The sequence below is a fragment of the Poecilia reticulata genome, linkage group LG6, assembly GCF_000633615.1.
Source record: "Poecilia reticulata strain Guanapo linkage group LG6, Guppy_female_1.0+MT, whole genome shotgun sequence".
Classification (NCBI taxonomy): Eukaryota; Metazoa; Chordata; class Actinopteri; order Cyprinodontiformes; family Poeciliidae; genus Poecilia; species Poecilia reticulata.
Genome location: NC_024336.1, coordinates 21215452 through 21239696, shown reverse-complemented (window position 1 = coordinate 21239696; position 24245 = coordinate 21215452). Strand labels below are relative to the sequence as shown.

The 24245-nt window shown below is 42.1% G+C and overlaps 2 protein-coding genes across 3 annotated transcripts in view; one reads left to right on the top strand and one right to left on the bottom strand.

Moving 5' to 3' along the window:
- The window catches only part of LOC103466313 (gamma-crystallin M3-like), a 2557-nt gene extending 1425 nt beyond the window's left edge, over nt 1-1132 (bottom strand). Inside the window, exons 1-2 of the mRNA XM_008411811.2 lie at nt 1027-1132; nt 421-663 (exon numbers count right to left, since the gene is read on the bottom strand). Of these exons, the coding sequence (XP_008410033.1) occupies nt 421-663; nt 1027-1098 (315 nt within the window). The 5' untranslated portion in view covers nt 1099-1132. The remainder of the gene's footprint in view (nt 1-420; nt 664-1026) is intronic.
- Nucleotides 1133-2327: 1195 nt separating this feature from the next.
- On the top strand, nt 2328-24245 carry lamb4 (laminin, beta 4). Of its 2 annotated transcripts, none has more exons than XM_008411809.2 (35): nt 2328-2519; nt 7175-7249; nt 7387-7553; nt 8193-8328; nt 8408-8481; nt 9044-9232; nt 10193-10256; nt 10386-10600; nt 10749-10869; nt 11041-11229; nt 11943-12098; nt 12706-12809; nt 12880-12959; nt 13138-13336; nt 13871-13996; nt 14090-14266; nt 14508-14623; nt 15874-15985; nt 16420-16603; nt 17235-17378; nt 17459-17690; nt 17841-17998; nt 18220-18444; nt 18546-18763; nt 18877-18973; nt 19451-19820; nt 19931-20094; nt 20276-20478; nt 20617-20775; nt 21673-21817; nt 21958-22165; nt 22237-22372; nt 22458-22622; nt 22701-22854; nt 23595-24245. In XM_008411809.2, the coding sequence occupies exons 2-35, from the start codon at nt 7228-7230 to the stop codon at nt 23732-23734; spliced, it is 5349 nt and encodes a 1782-aa protein (XP_008410031.1). In that variant the 5' UTR covers nt 2328-2519; nt 7175-7227; the 3' UTR covers nt 23735-24245. The 2 variants fall into 2 exon arrangements, with proteins under 2 accessions (XP_008410031.1, XP_008410030.1); XM_008411808.2 differs by having other exon boundaries at nt 14087-14266.

The window sequence follows — 24245 nt, the reverse complement described above, 5'->3', positions numbered from 1 at the left end:
AATTCATATTTAATGTACCTGTATATTCACTGTTAATTGACAGCATAATTGCTGAGTCTCTAGCAGCTCAGTTTGTAAAGCAACCGATAGTTAATGTTGGTAGGTCTGTCTAATTTTTAAGAACAAATTAATTTGAATATTCTAATTTAGCTAATATATGTAAGGAACTTTTGCTTTAAGAGTTTACTTGTTTTACATTGTTATTTATCGTGTATTTTAGGACCACACATAACACTCAGCTATCAAACCACCATAAGAGATTTCAAGTCTGCCTGAATGGAGCTCTGATTGTAATCTTCAAAACTTTTCAATAAAGAAGACAAACTTCAGATTGTGTCCTGACTGACACCGACTATATGTCAGCGTACAGTGATTCAGTTCCTTCACGACAGGTTGTGTGGTGATGTAAAATGCAGTTACCATGGGGATCATGCGGCAGGACCTGATGCAGTCGCTCATTCCCATCGTGCTCATGTAGTCGGGATATTCTCCCCTTCTCATGAAGTACTGGTTGCCCATGTAGTTGGTGCGGTCGTAGACCATGAAGCAGCCTCTCTCCACCCTGCAGGAGTGACACCTGCTCAGGTAGGAGGACATGTCAGCGCAGTCGCTGCTGCAGTCATAGGAACGCCCCTGGAAGTTCCTGTCCTCGTAGAAGATGACCTAAGAAGAAAGAAGTTCAACAAAGAAAGTAAATATGTGGCTTTTTTTATGCTTTGAGAACTTGCTTAGGTTGCTGAAATCAAGTTGTCCACACAGATTTACTGCAGGTTTGCTCTGAACATCTTGGTCTGTATTCATTTCATTTGTACTTTTATAACTAATGACACAAACCTGGCATTACGCTCAATCACATTTCTTAGTACAGAGACGGCAATATTTCTTTCTTTCTTTTCTGTCAGGTAGGAACCATTTATAGAGGACATTTTAAATAATTTTCCACTAATTAAAAGAAATTCATGACTGAACGTCCCTGTTAATATTTTTTGTTTGACTTTGAAACTTGAAACACCTGCGGGGACTTACCCTGCTCATCATGTTCATGTTTGTGGTGGACATGTTGTTGGCGTGGAGCTGGAGGAGGCCCAGTGCAATCATACCTGTGTGACTTCACAACCTTTATACACCTGAGCGACATCAATTGCTTTGTGTGTCAGTGCAGACTCAGCATGTGGTTGTGTGTCCCACACAAAGCCTCTTTGAGGGGGTTAACAATGACGGTGGGAGGCCTTCGGCAGCGGCTTTCATCCACACCAGCAGTATGCTCTATGGCTAAACAGCTTACCTGTTTCCTACTTTTAAGTAGGACTCACACTGAGAAAATTACAGAAAGAAGGTGAAGCTGTGATGACATCAGTGGTGAAAACGTTTACCTCACACTGAGCACACAGACAGCAGAAATAATAAAGGCCAGAAACACTGACAGCCTCCAAAGCACCGACATAATCTAATTTCAGTCAGTAACAACAAACTCAGACGCTGGAATCATCAACAGGAGCTTTATTGTAACCACTGCTGTATTCTCTGAACAGGAGAGTAAAAATCATGAAGATATTTGATTCAGGATGATAATTTAAATATACTGTTCTTCTGAAATGTTCTCGCTCTGATGGATCGTTGTTCATCCTCTCTGACAACCAAGTCCTCATCATCAGCTGTCCTGAGCTTACATTTAGGCCCTGTGTTGGGGGATTTGTTTTTTCTTTTATTTATTTTGATACCCTGACAACTTCCTACATGGCCTTCAATATGACTCCTTGATAACTTCTGGTACTTTCTTTTTGAAAGGAGGCTTCTTTACACCATGTGGATGGTAACTTTACGACCTCCACAGTGGGATTTATTATGACATTCAGGGAAATCCTTCTTGCCTTCAAGAGACCTGCTTTTCAACCTATTTACCCCCCATAAGAGGGCACCTTCATGGCATCCCAAAGCTTAACATTCTCCAGAAATGGACTCCTTTACAAAGTTGTGAGTGTAAACTGGGCTCTTTTATGACACTCTGGAGCCTCCTTCTTGTCTCCAAGAGAGCCTCCTTATGGTCTCCAGAGAGAACTTGCTCCTTTACACCGTCTGGAGATCTGCCTTTCATGAGTTCAGGATGAATTTCTCCTGTGTTATCAGATCCTCGTCTGCAGAGCAGCTAAATCTGAAACATAACGTGTCACTGTGTCTCTTCTCTGAACATCCTGGCTCAAACACACACGCGTGTTAAAGATATCCATTACTGTAATTTTGGGCGGAGAACCGGGACTGACAATAGGTAACCTGAGGGCTCCATTGGCCCAATATGCTGCTCCTGAAGCCCCTCCCCCAAGCACTACTCTGTACAATCTTACTCTTGTAGGTGCAACGTCATCAGAGAGGTTGGATAATTTAGTTAGTTTTATTCTGGATGTTCCTCCCAGTGATTTTTCTCTCCATCCCTTGACAGCTTCAGCCTCGGGCAGCAAGTGTCTCAGGTGTGCTGTTACCTGCCCAGGTGTGCTCATTCGTTTGGATGGCAGCTCAAGCAGGTAGGTCCGCTTTCTCTCCCTGTAGCACACCAAATGTCTTTGATGGGACTGAAGTTCATGTTGTTATAATTCAGACTAAAGGAAAATAAAACTGGACTAATTCTGTCAGATGGGTGCAGTTAATCCCCTGTTGAACAGTTCATTTTTTAAATTAAATTTAGATGTTTACAATTATCATAAATGACTTCTGCTGAAGTAACGGAGTTTGCGATGAATCGATTTTTCAGGTTTTTATTCTGTGCAGCTTCTTTGTGTCAGCAAAAAAAATAAATGATTTTCTGAAAACCAACCGAAGAAATTTTACAAGAAACTAATTTATCAAGTTTGTGTGTTTGGGTTGAAATTATGTTTTATTTTGAAATGTAAATGAAAAAAGCTGCATGAAGGCCACTCTTTGGTAAATTTAACTCATCCATTGCCATGCTGACTTCTCCATAAATAAACCAAATGACAAAAGATCCACTATCCCGAAGAACTTGTGCATGTAATAACATGACGCACACGGAGTGCTGGGGCTTAACACGCTGTCAGATTCGCTGAAAATCATTGTTTGCTTTGAGCTTCGGTTTGGTTTCAGGACGCCAGAAAGAAAGATAAAAAATATTTTAAAATGTTTTTCAACGGAAGATGAACATGTCAGGAATGAAAGTCGCAGTGAAGTTTGAATTTCTGAAATCTGAAAACATTATGAATGAAGTTAAATTAATTAAACGCTGCCTCGTTGTGGTGTTACGTCTCATTTTACAGTTTTTAGTTGTCCTCTTTTAATTGGGTAAACACATTTTAAATGGTTTCTCACGTAATTATTTTAAAATGCGTTGGTTTAAATGTGTCTTGTCCCGGTTTTCAAATTAAACTGGCAGATTTTTTTGGCATATGTGTGTAATTTTTACATTTGCATCCAACAGCTGCAGTGAAACATCTAAATACATTTCACAGCTTAATGACTTTATACTAACTCTAATCTCCTTTTTTCCGCTCTGCACTAGCTACAGCACAGAGACGGTGCAAATCTCAGTGAAGTTTCACCTGAATTCATCATTTTCTCTCAAACACCAGGAGAAATGGCAGGATCATTTCTTCATACAGCTTTTGAAATTTTCAACTGTATGGTTTTCACCCCCTTCCCACTCCTTGAAAACTGCGTATAAAAAAACAGACATGACCTGACAACGTCTGGGAGCTGAAACATTAGTGGCAGGAAAAGAAACAGGACCTTATCTCTGATGTTCCATCTTGTTTTAAAGCAGCCACACGACTCGTTCTCTGTCTCTGATCTCCAGCAGATCTTCTCGTTCTGTTTCATGAATATCAAAGTGATTTATTCCTCTGCGCTGCAGCCAACACTTTGCATCGTGACAGAAACCTCAAATATGCACCTAAATGCAGCGTCGTTACTTATGAAATTGCACGTGCTTATTATTATACCCAAGACCCACTTTCTGCTCCACAGTTTTTACAGAATAATCTCACATTCCTCATTAAATCCGTCTGCAGATTCCTGAGAGCTAAAAGGAAAACCATGTTTTATTGACGTTTAGTTCAGAGGATTCCTCGGGCTAATATCTGAAGAGTAAAATTAGACCTGAGCTGTCTGTCAGAATAAATCCCAATTATCTGCAGAGACACGTTCCCTCAGTTCTATAGATGTTTCATTTTGTTTTATTTCTTTCTCTTTCCTAAGCCATGTTTTTAGCATTTTTTTGTTGTTGTTGTTTTGTTTTAACGTTAATGCTGGGTGAAAGTTTGCAGCTGCAAAATCTGAGTTTCCTGAAATTGAAATAAGTCAGATTTTAATATCAACAACAGACTCAGACTTGCTTGTCTGATCGTGATGATCAGATGCTTAACTCTCAATCTGTCTGAGTTTTGTGTTTTTCTCGTTGTAAAGGGTTGTGATTCAATTATCGCTCTTGCCAAAACCCAGTTATTTTTACTTAAATTAGGTTACCTACGAAGATGTAAGTTTAAAAACATCCCAGTTTGGGTCTGCTCCCGGGAGTTCTCTTTCCGGTTGCTTTGGTCGGATCTTTCTTGAACGTGATCCGCTTTTTGAATCCAGCGTATTTTCTCTTCCCTATATTCTGTCTTTCGGTAATCATAAAGTTAATAATATCGTTAGAGAAACAACCAATCAGACTTTGCTGACCAGGAATGAGCCATTCAGACTTGCTGCTACCGATGGTATCAGAGCTGTTCATCACTGCAGATCAACATTTTTGTCTCCAGAGAATAAAAATAAACATCCTGGATGGTCAGGCTTGCAGTGTTTCCGATCCAGCAGGTATTTGTTGTGTTGTTCATCAGGAGTCCAGAGAACTCTGCATGCAAATGGTGAGATGATCTTAGAGTATCTTTTTCATGGAGGTGCAGAAACAGTGGGTGGGGTCCCGACCGAAGAACAGGGACTGAAAGCTTCTTCTGAGTGTGTGAGAGACGAATGACTTCTTAACAGAGCAATTTTAACAAATGACATTCATTCATCCATCCATCACCTAAATCCACCTTTCTTGAAGGGCTTCTGGGGTGTTTACACCTTGGACAGGTCACAAGTCCACCACTGTTGACAGAATACTTTTAAATTGTAATTAAAACAAATCTAAAAGTGAATCCTGTTGATATTAAAGAAATCTGTACAAATAAAAATGTCCTGTCTCCTTAAAAACCTGGTGCTTAAATGTTCTGAACAATCAGGTTGTTGTAGATTTGTATTAACTTTTCCTATGTTTTTAATATAAAGGTCTTTAGTTTATTTGAGCCAGACCTTAAATCTGCTGTGTAATGATTAAAGAATTGAGATTTTAGTTCTGAGCTGCAGACGGAGTCAACAAGAACATCGCAGTGGCTGAGGATAGATTTACTGCAGCAAAAAGATCCACATGCCACATACTTGGAGATGCTGGTTCTGCTGGTCCGCTGTCCTCCATTTCCAGTGAATCTGCTGTGTGTGTGCTTGTGTGTGTGTGAGTGTGTGTTGCTGCAGTGTTACAGCAGGAAATGCTGTACAGTTCAGTCAGTTTTTGGAGAGGCCCAAACATTCCAGTTAAAGTTCACCAGTCCCTTCAGGGCGCACGGTTCACTGCTGGATAAACACGTTTCTATCATCCAGAGTCCTGCAGCTGGGCTCCAGCTCTCAGAACGTTTCTCCCATCAAACCACAAGAACCGAGTTGGAGTTCAGCGTCAGCCGGAGGAATAAACATGTTTCATTATTAGGAGTGGCTGAACCACATCGTGTCGTGGTCTGTGGGTTATAACTGCTTTGGTTGTTGCAATTATCTCTTGGCTGGGTTCAGACGGTTTCTATAAAGCTTCAGTTCAGGGTTATGTATTGCTCTGTACTTTTATTTTTAGTTTATTTTACTTGGCTGTTCCACTAGCTCTCGCCTGTCTGGGTTTACTGGGGCTTTGATTTGAGATGAGCTGCACTGCCTCAAAGTTTGTATTCTAAAATTTAGATGACAGTTGTCCAAAGGTAGAAACACATTTACATTTACACCTCACATAAACATTCACCAAATCCTCCTCAGCAGTTTCATATATGAAATTTTACACCTTAAAAACTGATACAGACCCACATATAGCAGACTAGTTAAAACACAAGGTGAGCCTCTGGTTTTATTGTGTTGTTGACGTTTGGTTGATTAAAAAAAGAAAATAACAAAATCAAGTGCATTTAAACGCTTAATAAAGCATACAACAATAAATGTCTGGTGCTTTCAAAATGCTGTGATTACTGACAATTGCAATTATGGAAATTAAAATGTTTCCTGTCAAACAGTGTTTAAAGAGAGACTCGGTGAGTCCTAACACGCTTCCTGTGGTTTGTGACCAGTTTATAAGACAGAACGTCATCTGTGCAAATATCACTGTTAGCATGTCTAGACTTCAAAGTCAAATGAAATATTAAAGGTTTAAATTTACTCAACATTTTACTTAAATGTGAGATTGGAGTCAAAAGTTACAAACTTTGCAAATGCTTAATTGGCATGTTGATTATATCTTTCCAAGCTGTACAGTTTGCGTGTCGCAGTAACAAATTTTACTGGAAGATAAATTGTCCTAGAAGTTATTGAGATAAACAAATATTGCCATTTTGAGACCATTTTCAAGTAATGTAATTGTAATGACATAATAATGCGAGAATACACTCTCAAAGATGACTAACTTTAAATTCTAATTAACATCTAACACTAGAACTGGAAGACCTTTTAAATTTCCAAAACAAATTGACACAACAACAGAAGCAACAAATGAATTAATTATGAAATATCTGTAAACAAAAAAGATTTTGTCATCCCATTTTTGGCAGAAAGAGAGCGACAAAAAAAAAAAAACTAAATCATTAAAGTGGAAATTATCGAGCTTTTTTTAATTTATTATGGCGATTAATTTATTTATTGCGACAGGCCTAAAAGTTTGTTTCTTGTTCGTTCAGTGAGATTTTATCCAGCACACAACGCCCTAGGAGACGGTAAATTATACAATTATGACTTTAATTATTGTAGTCGTTGAGGTTCTGTGTTGTCCATGCTTTTACATTCCTTCCCCGAGGGATTCTGTTTAATTTTGTTTAATCCATTGTGAAGTTGCATGCAATTCTGGTTTACACATCATCTACACATTGAGATAAATGTGCTTTTTCTACACCAACAGAATAGGAATCAACTGCAGTCCACCAGAAACTAGAATCCACCAGATGTCTCATCATGATCCTCATCTTTGTTTTTGGTGAGTTTTTCTCATCACATCCCTGACTGAAGAAATGTTCTTAATGGTCTCTTCATGGAGGAGGAACTAAGCTGAAGTTAAACTGAGTTCCTCATGAAATAATGGATTCACTCACTGTGGCTCATCTGTCCCTGCAGTCTGTCTCTCGGCAGTAAAACCCCAAGACCTCCAGGACCAGTGCCCTGGCGGCTCCTGTCACCCCCAGCTTGGTGACCTGATGGTGGGACGGGGAGCGCAGCTCTCAGCCTCGTCCACCTGCGGCGTGGACGGACCCCAGAACTACTGCATCGTTGGATACCTGGAGGTTAGAGGCAGCGCTCACACACACATGCACGCATGCGCACACACACACACACGCACACGCACACACACGCACACACACACACCATCAGCCGGAGTCAATCTTTTGACAAACGGGGATCTGTGAAACAGACAATAAAGATGTTTCCATTGGCTGAAGCTCAAGTTGTTTCTGTGGGTTATCTTGTTCTAACATTTGTTTATGCTGAGGTAATAATGTGTGACGATATGTGGGACTGTGCAGGTTTTGTGGATTTGAATAAGCTGCTGCTGAACTCATTTTTTTCTCCCCCCATTCTCTGACTTTCATACCGAAACAAGTCTTGATTTGTCACTTTACGTTCTGACACTCTTCAGCCTGAGGAACTTTTCCAACTCCTCTCCCCATTAATGCATTTTCCTTTCTCCTCTTCTGTCATGGCTTAGGTTGGAAATACTTAATGCTGTAAAAAGGAGATGGGCCAAGAACTCTAGCCTCCAGGCTCGTCCATAAATCAGACACCCGTCAGTGTCACGTCTTTACACCTATAGCCTCTTTATGTTGCTCGTTAGACACAAACCCCAACCTTTCAGCACTTATTAGTAAACCGCTGATTATTGATTAGGATGAATGACTAATTTAAAATTATTATTGATTCATCAGGGGGAGAAAAAATGTTTCACGTGTGACTCCCGGCTGCCGTTTAGTCCCCAAGGCAACCTACAGAGCCATCGTATCGAGAACGTCATCACAACGTTCGACTCCGACAGACGACTGAAGTGGTGGCAGTCTGAGAACGGTGAGCTGGAAACCGTCCCGTCACAGCGCGTCATTATTCATGACAGAATAAAACGTAAGAAGCTTTCTGTTGTTTGCAGGAGTTCATCAAGTCAGCATCCAGTTGGACCTGGAGACTGTCTTCCAGTTCAGCCACCTGGTCCTCACCTTCAAGGTAAACAGCTAAAGACACTCACTTATAATGTTCTTCTCCCGCCAGGCTGTTAAGTCAGATGATTTTTAAAATGTGCTTTCACACGTAGGAGACACCTCCGCTGAACGGAATGAACAGTTTTATGTGAAAAAATGTTTGTTCTGATAAGAACTGAGAAGGTGATGTGAAGTGGGGAGACATAAGTCTTTTCATTCAGATTAGTATTGCCCTGTTGGATTATCAACAGCAATATAAGAAGCAGGACTGCAGAGGTGTTAGGCTGGATGGGACTGGCGTACCCAGGGTAGCTGAGATTTGAGCTGTCGGCCTTATTGCTAACCAGTGACGCTGCTCCACTGACTCTGATGCTGAAAGTAGATCTAGCTAACTCAGTCAGTTTTAAATCTAGATTTTAATTCCTACAAAGAACAGGCCATGAACAAGAACAGGCTTGGTCATCCTTAACTTTATCCTCTGGTCAGACAATGCGATGTTGGACATGGTTCAGTTGGCAGCGCTGCATGAGCCCCCGGGTCTGATTTGCTTGACAGGATGTGAATGTGTCCCCTCTGTCTTCCTGCAGAGCTTCAGGCCTGCAGCCATGCTGGTGGAGCGTTCGAAGGATTTTGGACAGAGCTGGAAAGTTTTTCGCTACTTTGCAGACGATTGTTCCCTTCATTTTCCTTCAGTTCCTGCTGAACCTGCCAGCTTCATTGACGACGTTGTCTGTGACAGCAGATACTCTGGACCAGAACCGTCCTCAGGTGGAGAGGTAGGTATCACGTTTAAACACACATCCACCAACCTATTTGCTCCGTTCATGGAATAAAAAAAAAAACATTGGGGTACAAACTTGTAAGGTGGGAAGAAATGTCTCTGCTTGGACAAGAGTATTTTTTAGTTTGACACTATTGTTTTTGGTTTTGAATGTTAACATAGACTCTTGTCCTTTCAATGGTCCAAACCTTAAATATGACTTTTTTACCCGTCAACACAAGTCAAGCCAAGATAGTTTAATTTTTATCACATATTTTGAGCAGCAAGCCATTTCCAAGTTCGTTACAGGATTAGAAGGAAAATAAAACAAGGAAAAACCATCACACTGCAGTGGCAAGGTAAGGTTTAAAGCAACGACAAGTTGAAAAAAAGACTTCAGTTTATAATGTTTTAGTTGACATTAATCAAAAGCAGCTCTAAACAAGCAGGCTTGGAATCTGTCTCTGAATATTTGTGATACCAGCCGATGACTGTGGCTCTAAACTCAGCGGCCATTTTTATCTGAGAGCATCCTGTTTGAAATTTCGCAATGGTGAGATACTGTTGATCGGTTTCTAGCCGTCATCTTCGTCTCATGCTGTCAAAATATGAACAGCGTGATAATAAAGATTGTTTTACACCAATAGATCTTTTTTGTTAATTCAGGAATCAAACCTCTTGTGAATTTAGCCACTAAAAGAACCGCAAGTTGTGCAAAAACTATTGAGACATTGAACAATTTGGACATTCAAACTTTTAGAAAAGTTCACATTAAGTCCATCTGTAAAGGTTTGTGCATTTTAGGTTCAGCCTGAAATTTCACTCGAAAGTCAAATATCCCTCGTTTTTTGTGAGCACTAAATATTCTGGCACTAAATATTCTGCCACATATGACATAATACAGGAAAAATGTGTCTGATTTAATATCAGAATTGACATTTAGATAAATCTGTAACCTGGTATGTTTGTCCACCAGGTGGTGCTAAAAGCTCTGGATCCTGTCTTTGAAATAGATGACCCATATGCTCCAAACATTCAAGGTGAGACAATGGAAAAGTTTTTGGGTTTTTTTTCCCAAAAGGTACTTTTAATCTCACTGGAACACATATTCCAATTTATTAAATCTAACTTTTTATATATTCGCTTATACATGTCTTAATTATTCTCAGAGCTCATCACCTTGACGAATATCCGCGTGAACTTCACCCGCCTCTTCACACTTGGTGACACGCTGCTGGCTCGCAGACGCAGAAATCCTCAGGAGAAATATTATTACTCGCTTCACAGCATGGTGGTTCAGGGAAGCTGCTTCTGTAACGGACATGCCAAGCGCTGTGTCCCTGTGGACGGAGGACGTGGGGACGTCTTCACCCAGCCCGGCATGGTACACACCGAAACTTTGACATTAAATTTGTTTATCATTAAATCAGTTTAAATTGTTTAAATTGTTTTGCTGATGTCTATTCTGATGTTTATTCCTTTTTTTACCCTTCTTCTTCTTTTTCTTCTTCTTCTTCTTCTTTTTCTTCCAGGTTCACGGTCGATGTGTCTGTGAGCACAACACAGCTGGGGAGAACTGTGAGAGATGTCAGCCGTTCCACAATGACTCCCCCTGGAAGCCTGGAGGAGAAACTACACCCAACATCTGCAGGAGTACATTTTTATTAATTTCCTCTTTTGTTTCCACACAAATGAATCAACTATAATTTTACTCTGGATTAAAAACAGACATATAGATTGTTTGTGCTTCTAAACCTTCACATTTATGATGCCTGAGTTGTTTCAGGTTTCACCTCCATGTCTGTGACCTTGTTTGTCTTTTAGGGTGTAACTGTCACGGTCACTCAGACTCATGTCACTTTGATGCTGCTCGCTACGAAGAGACCGGAGGTGCGAGTGGCGGCGTGTGTGACGACTGCCGCCATGACAGGACGGGGCCTCAGTGCGAGCGCTGTCGACCTTTAATGTATCAGGACCCGCAGAGGGCGCTGGAGGACCCCCACGCCTGCATACGTATGCTTCATCATGTGCAACTTATTCATACTCACTGCTTTTACAGTACAGCATCAAACCAGGCAATGCAGGTGGGAGTAATGGTTCTGATGCTTCACTTCAGTGCAAATAAAAGCTGCTGTTCCAGCTTTTTAAAAGATCGGTAATGGTTATGGCTTGCACTTTCCAGTTCTTCTATCTAAGTGGGCCCCCAGGGATCGGTGCAAAGTTGATACGTTCCCCTGGTACCTCTCTTCAGGATCAAATTAATAACTCATCCATTTGAATAAAGATTATTGGAGGATGGAGGCATCTAAAACAGGGTGCCCAAGTTCAGGCCTAAAACGCTGCTGTCCTGCAGTTTTTAAATGCATTTGTTTTCCAACACACTTGAACAAAATGGCTGAATAAAATGGCTGAACTCCCTCATCAGCATTCAGTCACTAAACTCTGCAGATGCCTGGTGATGACACCATTTGATTCAGATATATCGGAGAAAAGATGCATGGACTTGGACAGCTCTGATCTTGATTTGAGATGATGACCGATGATCAGCATTGTCAGATTTTTACTTTTCAAATTGGTGCTTCATGAATGAGTCAAACTCGGTTTTTCTCTTTGATTTAAGTTCTGATTCTCAGATGTCTCACAGGCCAGAGATCACTGATGTTTCTGTAGCTTCCAGCAGCATCACGTCTGCGTCTGAGCATCATGGAGTGACGTTCTTGTTGCAGCGTGTGACTGCGACCCCGCCGGCTCCCACAGCGGCGGCTTGTGTGATGCTTCAAGCGGTCGGTGTTTCTGTAAGGAAAACGTGGAGGGTCAACGCTGCGATCGCTGCAAACATGACTTCTTCGATTTGAGATCGGACAACCCGGCTGGGTGTGAAGGTACCAGTGCACCTGTTTTTACCTCCTTTCAGATCTCTTTATTCATAATTTATCAAGTAAGAATAATAATTTCAAGGCTATACTTGTCAGATCGATACAATCATAGAGGCAGATTCAGATTCAGTTACATTTTAGTTTGTGGGCTGCGCCAGAAAGGTGGTTTGCCCAGGACACCAAACAGGCTAGGATCGCCTCTGCTGGGAGCTGGTTCTTTAAATTGTCAATAAAACTTCTTTAATCTCTCCAGGATTTTGGTTTCCAAACCGCACATTGTTTGTAGCATGCTGTAACATGTCAATGTGCCCTCGGACAAGGCGCGTAACCTTAGGTTGCCTACCAACTTGTGTATCATGTAAGGTGCTTTAAGTGGTCAGTATTGCTAGAAAAGTGTGATATAAATTCAGCCCACTTACTATTTATCTTAGCATATGGGAATATTATTTGTGTTTCAGTGACATGATGAGGTCAGGTTACATTATAGATGCTCATATAGTTGGGCAACAACTATTTTTTAACCATTTAAGATAGCAGATAGGCCAGATGAGACAACATCCTGCTCTTTGTGCTACTTCTGTGCAGCTTTGATCTGACGTTATGCTGTTTTCAGTCTGCAGGTGTCACGGTTTGGGAAGTGTTGGACCATGTGATCCACTTACAGGGAGCTGTAGATGTGAGCCAATGGCCACCGGGCCACTGTGTGATCATTGTGTGGTGGGTTAAAGTTTGTTTACAGATCTTCCATATTAAGTCATGTTTTGAGGTTTAATAGTTTTGTTTCCAGGCAGGTTTCTGGGGTTTGGGAAACTCCGTGTTCAAATGTTCACCCTGTGACTGTGATGTTGGCGGAGCCAGCAGCAACATGTAGGAGTTTTCTCTTACTTTTGACTCTGTATGTTCAAGTGATTTAATGCTTTCATAAAACTGAATCCAGTCACTAGTTGTCATCTGAATAACAAAATGTGACCCACTCTGAAGGAGTTAAATCTACTCTGAAAGAATATAAAGTATAAAGTTTGTGATGTACTTTGGGTTTGTTCAGGTGTTCTCCAGAGGACGGACAGTGTTCCTGTTTACCCAACATGGTGGGCCGGCGCTGCTCTGATCCTGCACCTGGTTACTTCCTGCCTTCGCTCATCTACTTCCTGTATGAGGCGGAGCTCGCTGCACAGCTGACAGGAGGGACTTCCTCCCCTTCTCCTCCTGCTCCTCTCCCTGCCTTTCCCTCTTCCTCTCCACTGGTGTGTATCATCACTGAATGGAAAACTATCTGGTTCAGTTAAGCCATCAGAACCAGGGACTGATTTTTAGCATCTGGATCTGAATCCGAGCCAGATGCTGAAAATCCCAAACTACGCATTATGTTATCTTGACGGAGCCACTGATCCTGCTAAGGAGTCCAAACCTCGGTGATCCATTGAACTGAGACAGAACAGTGTTGTTACGGAGAAATATTTTACCATGGCAACGACACAGCTGCTAGCTGTTAGCCTTGTAGCTAGCAGTCCTGGGTTCAAATCCAGCTAACATCTCTCTGCGTGGTTGTTTATCTTGTATGTTCAGTGTCTTAACCTGCCTCCAGAGACCATGCAAGGTTTAGTGGGTAAGGATGTATGGATGGGTTAAAATTTTAGTAGAAACCACCCTCCTGTCTCCAAAAATTTCCTCAGAAAGCTGTTTAAATGTTTTAATTTACTCACCAACCCTGTCTTAACATCTTAATTGTGTTTAAAATCCTGTTTACAAACACTCTTTCTCACTCTTCATGTTTTTAGGTGAATCCCGGCCTTTTGCCTCCATGTGAGCAGTATTTCAGAAGTCAGGGCTATGACTTCCAGCTCTCCGATGGAAAAGTGATTTTGATCCGGAGGCCTCGTCATCTTGCCCGTCAGAGGAGACAGGTATGGCTTTGGTTCATTTCCTGTTTGTCTCTGAAATAGAACTGAATGTGATTCTTTCATCAAGTCAGATGTTTTCTGTTGGTCCTGCAGCAGAACACCAGCCCTCCGAACCGGGGGCCCCTGCAGATCCTTCCCCACCAGGGCTCACCTGAGCAGTCAGGAACTGGTCTGGGATTGGTCAGAGTGACAGAGGGGGCGGGGCTTAGATTCACTGTGGACAACCTTCCAACATCAATGGAGTACCAGCTGGTGATCCGCTATGAATCTGAGGCAAGGAGAACTTCAGGGTTTTGTTTATGAACTCTTAAAAATAGACAGCTTTACAGATTTTATTTCTTTATTTTTACTTTGATATATGACAAAAAAAAAAAACGTAGACATAACCATGATCAATGTGAGACACTTGAGTTAATTATTCTCATATTTTGAAACGAGAAATGAGGCATTGTGTTGGAGTTTCATCCAGGAGGTTTTTCTCCCGGGATTAAACTCCAGTCATCTCCCTCTGCAGTCTGTCTCCGATTGGGTGGCGAGAGTGAACGTCATCACGCTGTCACCGGGCGATGGAGGCTGCAGTAACGACCCTCCAACAGGAAGTCTGACACTGATCCTCCCCAGAAGCTCCAGGTGAGTCAGCCTTCGTGAGCGATAGGTAATTCACCTTGGGAGTCCACATGACTCTTCTGCTGACCACTTTCTGCAGAGCGTTACATTAAAACGTAGCAAAGTGATAACAGTTGCCCCAGTTTAACGTCCTCCACAGTGGCTGGCTGACTCCGCTGAGTGTTTCTCTTCGGATCTTTTCTGAATTTTCCCAAAAAAAAGTGATGCAGTGTCTCTGAAGCCACTCAATTTTTACTTTGGGATGACAAAATGACAGAAAAATATGATTGTTAAAGAATAATTTTTGCAGCAATTGATCACATTTCTTTTAAATTTTATTAGCCAAACTTGGCTCAGACCAGTAGAAACCAGTTAAATAAAACTTGTCTGGCAACACAAAGCAGGCAAAAGCAAATCTAATAGAAATACATGAGAATCGTAGCATCATTAATTATGCATTGGTGACTCATTGAGAAAGTCATAAATGATCCCAAAACAACATCAGTTAAAGTTCATGATTCAACAATAAGAAGAAACTGGGCCAAAATAGGAGAGTTCCTGACCTAAACGAACACAAAATCCCATCTAAGATTCACCAAAAAACATCTTAATAAACTCCAAGACTCTAGTGAAAATATTCTGTAGACTGTTCTGGCACTTGTAAGTAGATGACTGTAGTTTGAACATGGCACAAACTTTATTATTGATTGCAGCACACAAATAAAAGTGATGTGGGCGCTGCATTGCTTCTCAGCCTGTTTTCTCATGTCCTTGGTGTCCACTAGGCGGCATACTTTCTAACACAAAAGAATTTTAATGAATATGACATCAACCTTGGGCTGCACAGTGGCGCAGTTGGTAGAGCTGTTGCCTTGCAGCAAGAAGGCTCTAGGTTCGATTCCCAGCCTGGGGTTGTTCTGCATGGAGTTTGCATGTTCTCCCTGTGCATGTGTGGGTTTTCTCCGGGTACTCCGGTTTCCTCCCACAGTCCAAAAACATGACTGTCAGGTTAATTGGCCTCTCCAAATTGCCCCTAGGTGTGAGTGTGTGTTGTTTGTCCTGTGTGTCTCTGTGTTGCCCTGCGACAGACTGGCAACCTGTCCAAGGTGAACCCCGCCTCTCGCCCGAAATGTTAGCTGGAGATGGGCACCAGCACCCCTCCTGACCCCACTAAGGGACAAGGGTGCAAGAAAATGAATGGATGGACATCAACCGTTTGCCATGACATTTTAACTACTGCTGTTTTTATGTTACATGCTTGTTTTTTTTTCCAGATTAGGTATTCTGGATTCCCGGGTGTGTCTGAACGCCAGAGGTCGATACTCTGTGGTGATTTTCTTTGACAGGCAGCAGAGATCAGACAACGCTCCTCTGCTGGTCGACTCGGTGAGGAAGTCATGATCTAAAAACTCATTTCTGCACAACTACAGGGAAGTATTTAAAGAGTAGCTTTAGGAACAGCAGCATTGATAAATAAAGTAGTGTAGGAATATGGAAAACAATCAAAACTTTTCAGTAAACATAAGCTAAAGTAAAAAGAGCAATAAGCAATAAGATTTTTTTTATTTCCTAAAACCTTAAGGTTGTTAACTTTGGTTCCCACTCTGGTTCCTGAAAAGTCTGAATGGTTTAAATAGAAAAAGAGCACGAATCCTGTAAACCAGGCCTAATAAGACCAAAGAGAATAGTCATCACATTATTTTATTATTACCCAGATCATCTTCATCTCAAATGTAAAAAAAGAAAACAAGCCTGTTTGACTAAAATGAAGCTCGGTGTTGTTTTTTCTGTCAACTTTTTTTTTTATTATTATTTTTTAGATGGGACTGGTTCAGAGTTTCTATTCAGTCCAAGAAGACTTCTGCTCCCAGAGTGACTTCGACTCTTTTAGTCACTCTCACTGCGTCGGATTGGACGTGTATCTCGGTTCTCAGGAGTCACTTCCAAAAATCTGCGAAGGACTGATCAAGAGTCTGTCAGCGCGCATCCACAACGGAGCTGTGGGTGAGCCGCTTACTGCAAACCCACAGGCTATTATAAATGTTTTAATAACATACACATTAATCAGACCTCTACAGGAGATCCTTCCTGTCCACAGCCATCAGACACGACAATAATGCTGTAAAAATTTGTTACAGCAATATAAATTTTTATTTTTTAAATTTTTTATTGAATTGTAGAAAACATCCAATCAAACCGGTACAAGATCCACCTTTCTGCACTTCAGTCACAATTTACACAAATGTATTTATGGGTTTTACTGCCACCTGCTGGAAGTTCTGGATCCAGCTTCTGATTGTGTTAAAAGGTGTTATCTGAATAGAGTTCAGATAAAAAGCTTTATAATCTCAAATGAAGAACTCAACCTTGTGGTCTGTAGATTATCTTCATCTTCATAAACTGCTGGTTCTTTGTAGAAACTACTTGCTGCTTGAATTTATTTACAGTTAGATGATAAAATAAGGTTTGTTACAGACAATAAATATAAACTTAATATGCCTAATTTACTAATTGAATGTGTCCAGAGTTTTATGTGGTGAAGTTTTAGCAATAATGTGTCTCTGGAGGCAGCTGACGTCTGTCAGACACAGTCTCACCTGAACCTGGTTTGATGTTGTGTGCTTCCTGGTTTCAGCCTGCAGGTGTAACGTCAACGGTTCTCTTGGATCGGGGTGCAGTACGCTGGGCGGGTCGTGTGAATGTAAGCCCAGCGTGATCGGACGTTGCTGTGACGCTTGCGCACCTCTGACCTTTGGTTTTGGACCTGAAGGCTGTAAACGTAAGAAGACAGTTCTTCATCAGTCAGAGCCCTGCCATAGGAGCGCTTCATCTTACAGCGAATCCTTCATGCTGTTGCAGGATGCGAGTGCAACCCTCAAGGCTCTCTGTCGGAGGCATGCGATCCGAGCGGAGGTCAGTGTGCGTGTCGCCCCCGGGTATCGGGTCGACGCTGCGATCGATGCGAGTCTGGATTCTGGGGGCTCCCGCTGTGTCAGCCCTGTGACTGCAACGGCCTGTCGGAAACCTGCGATGGGCGGACCGGAGAGTGTGTGGACTGCAGGGAACACAGCAGCGGGCCGCACTGTGACAGGTCGGACTGAAGGTTCTGGATCCGATTACAGAATATTCAGCCTTTCTTTATTAAACTCGTTTCGTCAGCTATTTTATCCCCTCAGGTAAGATCACCTCACTTCCTGATGGTGTCATGTGGTTCTGACCCACCTGTGTGTGGCTGCTGTAGGTGTGTGGAGGGTTACTATGGTAACCCGGTCTCCAGGCAACCCTGTCAGCCCTGCCTGTGCCCCGATATCCTGAGCAGCGGACGGTTCTTTGCCTCTTCCTGTCGATACGACCCGCAGTCTGTCAGTGTGAGCTGCTCCTGCAGGGAGGGACACGCAGGTAGGAGCTGTGTCTGCGGATCACCTGGCTGCAGGTGTGTAGCCAAAGCTTAGTTGCTATTAGTTTGCTGTTTAAATCCAGGGAACCAGAAATAAGCATAGGAGCACAGATTTTTCTTGAACTGAAGTTAAATTCTAATAAAAACTCCCAGACTGCACGACGAAAAAGTAAATCAATTATTAAAGTTCACCTGACCGATCCTCTGACCTTCGACCTCTTAGGTGAACGATGTGACAGGTGCAGTCCGGGTTTCTACGGCGACTTGAGATTGCCAGGTGCTGCCTGCAAGGCGTGCTCCTGCAACAACAACATCGACCCGGACGACAGCGACGCCTGCGACGGCACAACTGGAGAATGTCTCCGCTGCCTTCACTACACAACGGGTCCGCAGTGCCAGTTCTGCAAGCCTGGTTACTATGGCAACGCCCTGCAACATAACTGTAAAGGTAAAGCGGCCAGTGAGGAAGGTGTCACATGGTTGCGACCGGTTCACATGGTCGCAGATGAGTCACATGGTTGCTGGCATATGTTTGGTGATGTTTCCCAGAATGCTCCTGTGACCGCCGGGGGACCAAGGCGACTCTATGTCCCCTGGAGAGCCCCTGCTTCTGCGACAGGACGACAGGACAGTGTCCCTGCAGGACGGGGGTGGTGGGAGATCTCTGTGATGAATGCGAGGATGGGTTCTGGAACCTGGACGGAGCGTCGGGGTGTCAGCCCTGCAGCTGCAACCCGGCTAACTCCGTCTCTAACGTCTGTGACAAGGTGAGAGGGGATCAGGTCTTCCTCAGAATGAAGAGGTCAGAGGTTATCCAGGGTCCATGCAGCAGCAGATGATTGTTTGAAAAGTCTGCTGGCTGAAGTTGTGATGTGTCCAGGTGTCGGGACAGTGTCCCTGTCGTCCTGAGTTTGGAGGAACACAGTGTGACGAATGTGGAGAAAACCATTTTGGGAATCCAGACCTGCAGTGCTTCTGTGAGTGAACCACTTAATCTGTCAGAGACTGTCTCCTGCTTTATCTATGAGTCAATGACTTTATTCTTAAACTCAACACACACACATACATGCACATTTACAAAATCAAACAAATTTGGTATCAATCAACTGTGCTACAAAACTTTTTGACTGCACAAACATTTGACACCAAACACCTTTTCAAATTCAGAGTTTCTGGTCAAACATAAACCATGTTGATCCGTCAGATCGTCCCAGACGTGTTCACTCAATGTGTCCATTACCAGAACCAAATAACTCCTTGAAAACCTGAGATCCACAGAAAGTGTTGGCTCCTTTAAATCAGGACTCAAAGCATTGCTGTTAACTGCAGCTTACCCAAAAGGACAAAAACTGTTTGATTACTGCAATTTTTCATAAGCTTTATCTATATATTCGTTAATCTATTTCATTAATTTAAGGTTTGTTTTGCCTAATTTCATCACTTCTTGTTCTTAGCTTGTGACTGTAACCTTGAGGGAACGCAGCGCCCGTCGTGTGACCCTGAAACCGGTGAGTGCATCTGTCGGACTGGCGTCAACGGGATCCTCTGTGACGAGTGCGCTCCAGGCTACAGCTCAGAGTTTCCTGCCTGCGAGAAATGCCATGAATGCATGGTTCTGTGGACCGAAAACGTCACTGACGTCCAGCGAGCCGCCCAAAGGATGAGGACCTTCATCCCTCTCCACGGCGACACCCAGCATCCCCCTCACAGTCAGTACTGGCAGCGGATGCTGGAGATGCACTCCAGACTGGACAGCGTTGGTAACATGACTGGTTTCTCTCTGCCAAAGCTGGAGAAGGTAGAGAAACTCTACATGAAGATTAGGTGAGATCCATATTTTACATTTTGATGAATCAAAAATAATCTGGCTCCTGGTTGTTAGAGGTAAATGTTGTTTGCAGAAACCAATGATTTTGAAGGACTTTTCTTTGCAGGAAGCTGAAAGATGCTGTTGACACCAACATAATTCTGATCGACCCATCTGTCCTCCTTAACAATGAAATCAGTAACATTAACGTGGAGTTTCAGAAGATGCTGAAAAACCTGAAGGATAAACTCACCAAGGATCCAAACAAGAAAGAAACTCAGCCAGTGGAAGGTGAGACATGAAGATTAGCTTTATATGAATGCCAGAAACAAACTTTAGTTCAACCAAACAGAACACCTGTTTTTTCTGACTTAATATCGAATTTACTGATTTAAAGCAAAACCTTAATATATATATATTTAAAATTTTAATAAGAAATAATCATCTCTATTGTGTTTCCACTCTGTTGCAGAGATGCTGCAGGAGATCCAGAAGCTTCACAAAACCTTCATGTCAGATGAAAAGCGGGTGAGAAACTCCATTAAAGCTGTGGAGAACTCTATGGACACCAGACAGGAGACTAAGCGCAAACTGAGCATGTGCAGCGGAGGAGGAGACCTGGCAACTCTGGGGAAGAAGGTCAAGGAGCTTAACATGCGCCAACTCAACCAAAAGGTGAAGACTACTCTGCAGAAAGAAGAAGTGATTTATCTAATGGAGAACCCTCTAGTGCTCATCGGTGGTATTACACTTGAATAAAGAAACTGAATGATCTTCTGTTTCCTCTGAGCAATTTGTTTTGGTCTGATTCAGATCTGTGGGCGACCGGATCCGGAGGACTGCTCTGGATGTCCTGAAGGTCAGATCTGCGACGGAGCTGTTCCCGACGCCCAGAAAGCCTCTGAGATGGCCGAGAAAGTAAAAGAGCAACTCATCAAATTCCCATCCAATCTGGACGAGTCGAAGAAAAAGGCAAGTTTACGCTGGGAACACTGGGAGGGTTTCTCCACTGAGCTGGTTCCTGTGGGAATTTTATAATAAAATGACTTTTGTTTGTGGCTCTATATTAGAAAAAAATGTAATAAAAAAGCATTCGATGCAGGTAAGTGCACATAACTTTATATTATTCCAGATGTAAACTCAGCCTTCTGAGAATATTTTAGAAATTTTATCAGAAACTATTAATTTTAAACAAAATGTATTAATTTAGGTTGGTACTGCAGATGTTGAAATGACATTTAACATTTTTTGGTTAAGAGCATTAAAGCATTAAGTCTAAGTGCATTGATTTATATTGTTCTTGTTATAGACATGGCTATTTGAAAACATTTTTTAAAGAATTTTAAAAACTGATTTCAATGCATTCTTGTAGCCAAGTCTTTCAGGAATCAGTGTTGTTCTGCAAAATCCCAACTTGGTTGACTTGTGGGAAACTGGACAGGAATATTATCCTGAATGGGAAAACTTGCCGTGTTGAGGTTGGAACCAGTTTAAAACTGCCTACGGTTCAAGTTGTTATTGACTTGCCCTCAAACTGAACAGTTTAAGATCAGATTTACCCAGCAGCATTTTAATTGCTTGTTAGTCTCCACCAGTCAAACACCCCAGTCCTCGTTAAAATGGTTACGTCCTCTGGAGCGCAAAGACTTTCTGCCATAACAAAAACAGTTTTAAGGTCCCCAGAGCTGATAGAAACAGAAAAAGAAAAACTGATGGCGGGAAAGCTTGAGCACAAAACCAGAACTTTTACCAAGTCCGGTTAGAAGCGACACTTTGAAAAATCTGTTGCAGGTAAACAGAGAAGTTAGTGAGTCTTCTCTGAGGATTATTCTGTTTTAAGAGGTGTTTCTATTATTTTGACCGTTTCAGATCAGTGATGTCCAGCAAGTGGCTCAGGACGCCAAAGACCAGGCCCAAGACCTGCAGCGCCAAATCAGTGCCACCACCGAATCAATGGAGAGAGAGAAAAACAAAACCAGAGAGCTGCTCCAGAGAGTCAAACAGTATCTGATGGGTCAGTGTTCACAGGCATAAAGTCAGTTCTTTTAGGAGACCAAATAATCCAACCATTAAATGATCTGCCGTCCTCTAAAAATGTACCAAAGTGATGCATCTTGCTGTGGGAAACATCTCTGCCTGTTTCCTTCCTGGCAGATGAAATGGTTCCTCCAGGTGACATTGAGAAAATGGCCAACGCTGTCCTGAGGATCCAGCTGCCGCGATCACCTGCTGAGATCCAATCGATGATCAATGAGATCAGTAATCTTTTGAACGGTGCCACCAAATTCCAGGGGGACCTGAAGAAGCTGCAGGATGAAGCCAAAACAGCTCAGGAGCTTCTGCAGAAAGCGACAGAAGCCAAGTTGGTGTCTGAAAACGAGATTATTTTCAGAAACCGTTTTTATTCATTTATTTTATTTTTTATTTTAACAGGGAGAAGACTAAAAACATCGACGTTAAAGACATCCTCAGTGACATTATTGCTGCAGACGCAGCTCAGAGCAAAGCCAACGACGACCTGGAGGTTGCAAATAAGGACAGAGACGGCGCCAAAGACCGAATCCAAGAGGTGAGGCTCAAACCTTCCAATTTTTTTTTTTTACAGTAATCATCTCAGCCTGACTGGTACTGATGGTTTCTCTGCCATGTTTCAGGCGGAAAACAAACTGAACCGCACCGAGGATAAGCTGATGAACCAGCCTGTAGGTCTGCTGGAGGAGATTGAAGCTCTAAAAAATAAAACGGAGCAGAACAGAGAGATGGCCAAAGAGGCCAGAGAAACTGCTGAGTCAGCGTTGACCAACGTTTCTAATGACGCGGTAAAATCTGAAAACTGCCAGCAGCAGCTGCTACTGCTGGGTTTGACCAGATTTCTGAGATGTTTTCTCTCCCAACAGGAGCTGCAAGAAGTTCAGGAGCAGTTTGAGCTCTTAAAGCAGAAACACTTGAATAAAACACTTGAAGACGAAGCCGCAGATCGACTGCAGGAAATCCTGAAGGAGACCGAAGACATGCAGAGACAAATGGAGGATAGACTCCAACAGATAGAAGGTTATAACCATCAGACTTAAGAGTTGCTGTGGGATTATTAATGTCCTGCACAGAATATGAGCTTACAAATGCTACACTGAACATGTTAGGCAGCAAATCAGTTTTACAGAAAGTGCAGAAGAAAAGAAATCCTAAACACTGAAAGGAGTGTTAGTCTGTCTCGATGTTTGCTTTGGAAAAAGCTTCAGCGTGTTGATGGACTGGTGACCTGTCCAGGTGAACCCTGACCTGTGGAGATAAGCACCAGGCCCCGGTGGACCGGATGTAAAATGTAGATTTACTTTTACTTGAAAAAACATTAGATTGAATATGTTTTCCAACTCACAAGAGCAAAATTAGATCTTTTTGTTCTCAGTTACCAAGGGATATTTCTTTCCTTTTTTTTTTTTAACTTTTTTAGTTTTCTACTAGTTTTTTTCTGGTAAATGTTGATGATACAGAAGAAATAATGCAGAAGAAATAGACCCAAGACACAAGAATAACAGTTTATGTAATTTAGGCGAATTATAAAATTTCACCCGGAGCAGGACAGTGAGACGGTTCTTCCTCAAAAAAAACCAAAACGTTTTCTTCGTTCTGGCCCATATCCTAATTCCTGCATGTGAGAAAAGGAAGCTGCTCCCTGCAGTCCGAATGACCCTGATGTTTTTCTGTTTGGGTTCTGAATGTTTGAATGTAGTTTCTGCGAGATGTTTTAGACAGAGCTGAGTTGATGTTTCCTGTACGTTTGTTTCTGGCAGACGTGGAGCAGAAGATCCAGCTGCTGATCCAGAGGAAGGAGGAGAAAATAGTGGAGGTGGCCGAGCTGCTGCAGACGGTGGAGTCACTTCAAAAGGAAATCGCCTCTAAAGCTGAATATTACACCACATGTTCCTCATAAGTCCTGCAGGGTCCTGAAAATAAAGAAAAATGATGGTTTACTTTTTAATATCTATATCTGAAATTAAAATTAATGCTCTTACATTTGGAAAATGTGCTTTTTTATGTTAGAAACTTTTACAAAGATCAAAACTTACATCATGAAAGTAAGAAATGATTATCTTTAGATTGGCCTTGTCTACAATCTGTCTTTAGGGACAGATTGTAGTTTCAGATGTATGCAAACATTTATCAAAATTCTCATCATTATTCCGGTCTTCTCAAAACCCAGCGGATGACCTCTGACCCTGAGCCAGATTATTCATTTCAGACTAATGCTCCTGTCCACTGTCGCCACATGCTTGTTCAAGCATGCGGCTTGAATTTGAACGAATGTATTTTATACATTACGGCTTTGTAAAATACCTTGAGAGGTCATTTGTTTTGAATCAGAGAAATGAAAAAGCTAATTTGAACCAAACTGAATTGAATAATGGTGCATGTTTCTCCAGTTATTTGATAAATAAAGTGAA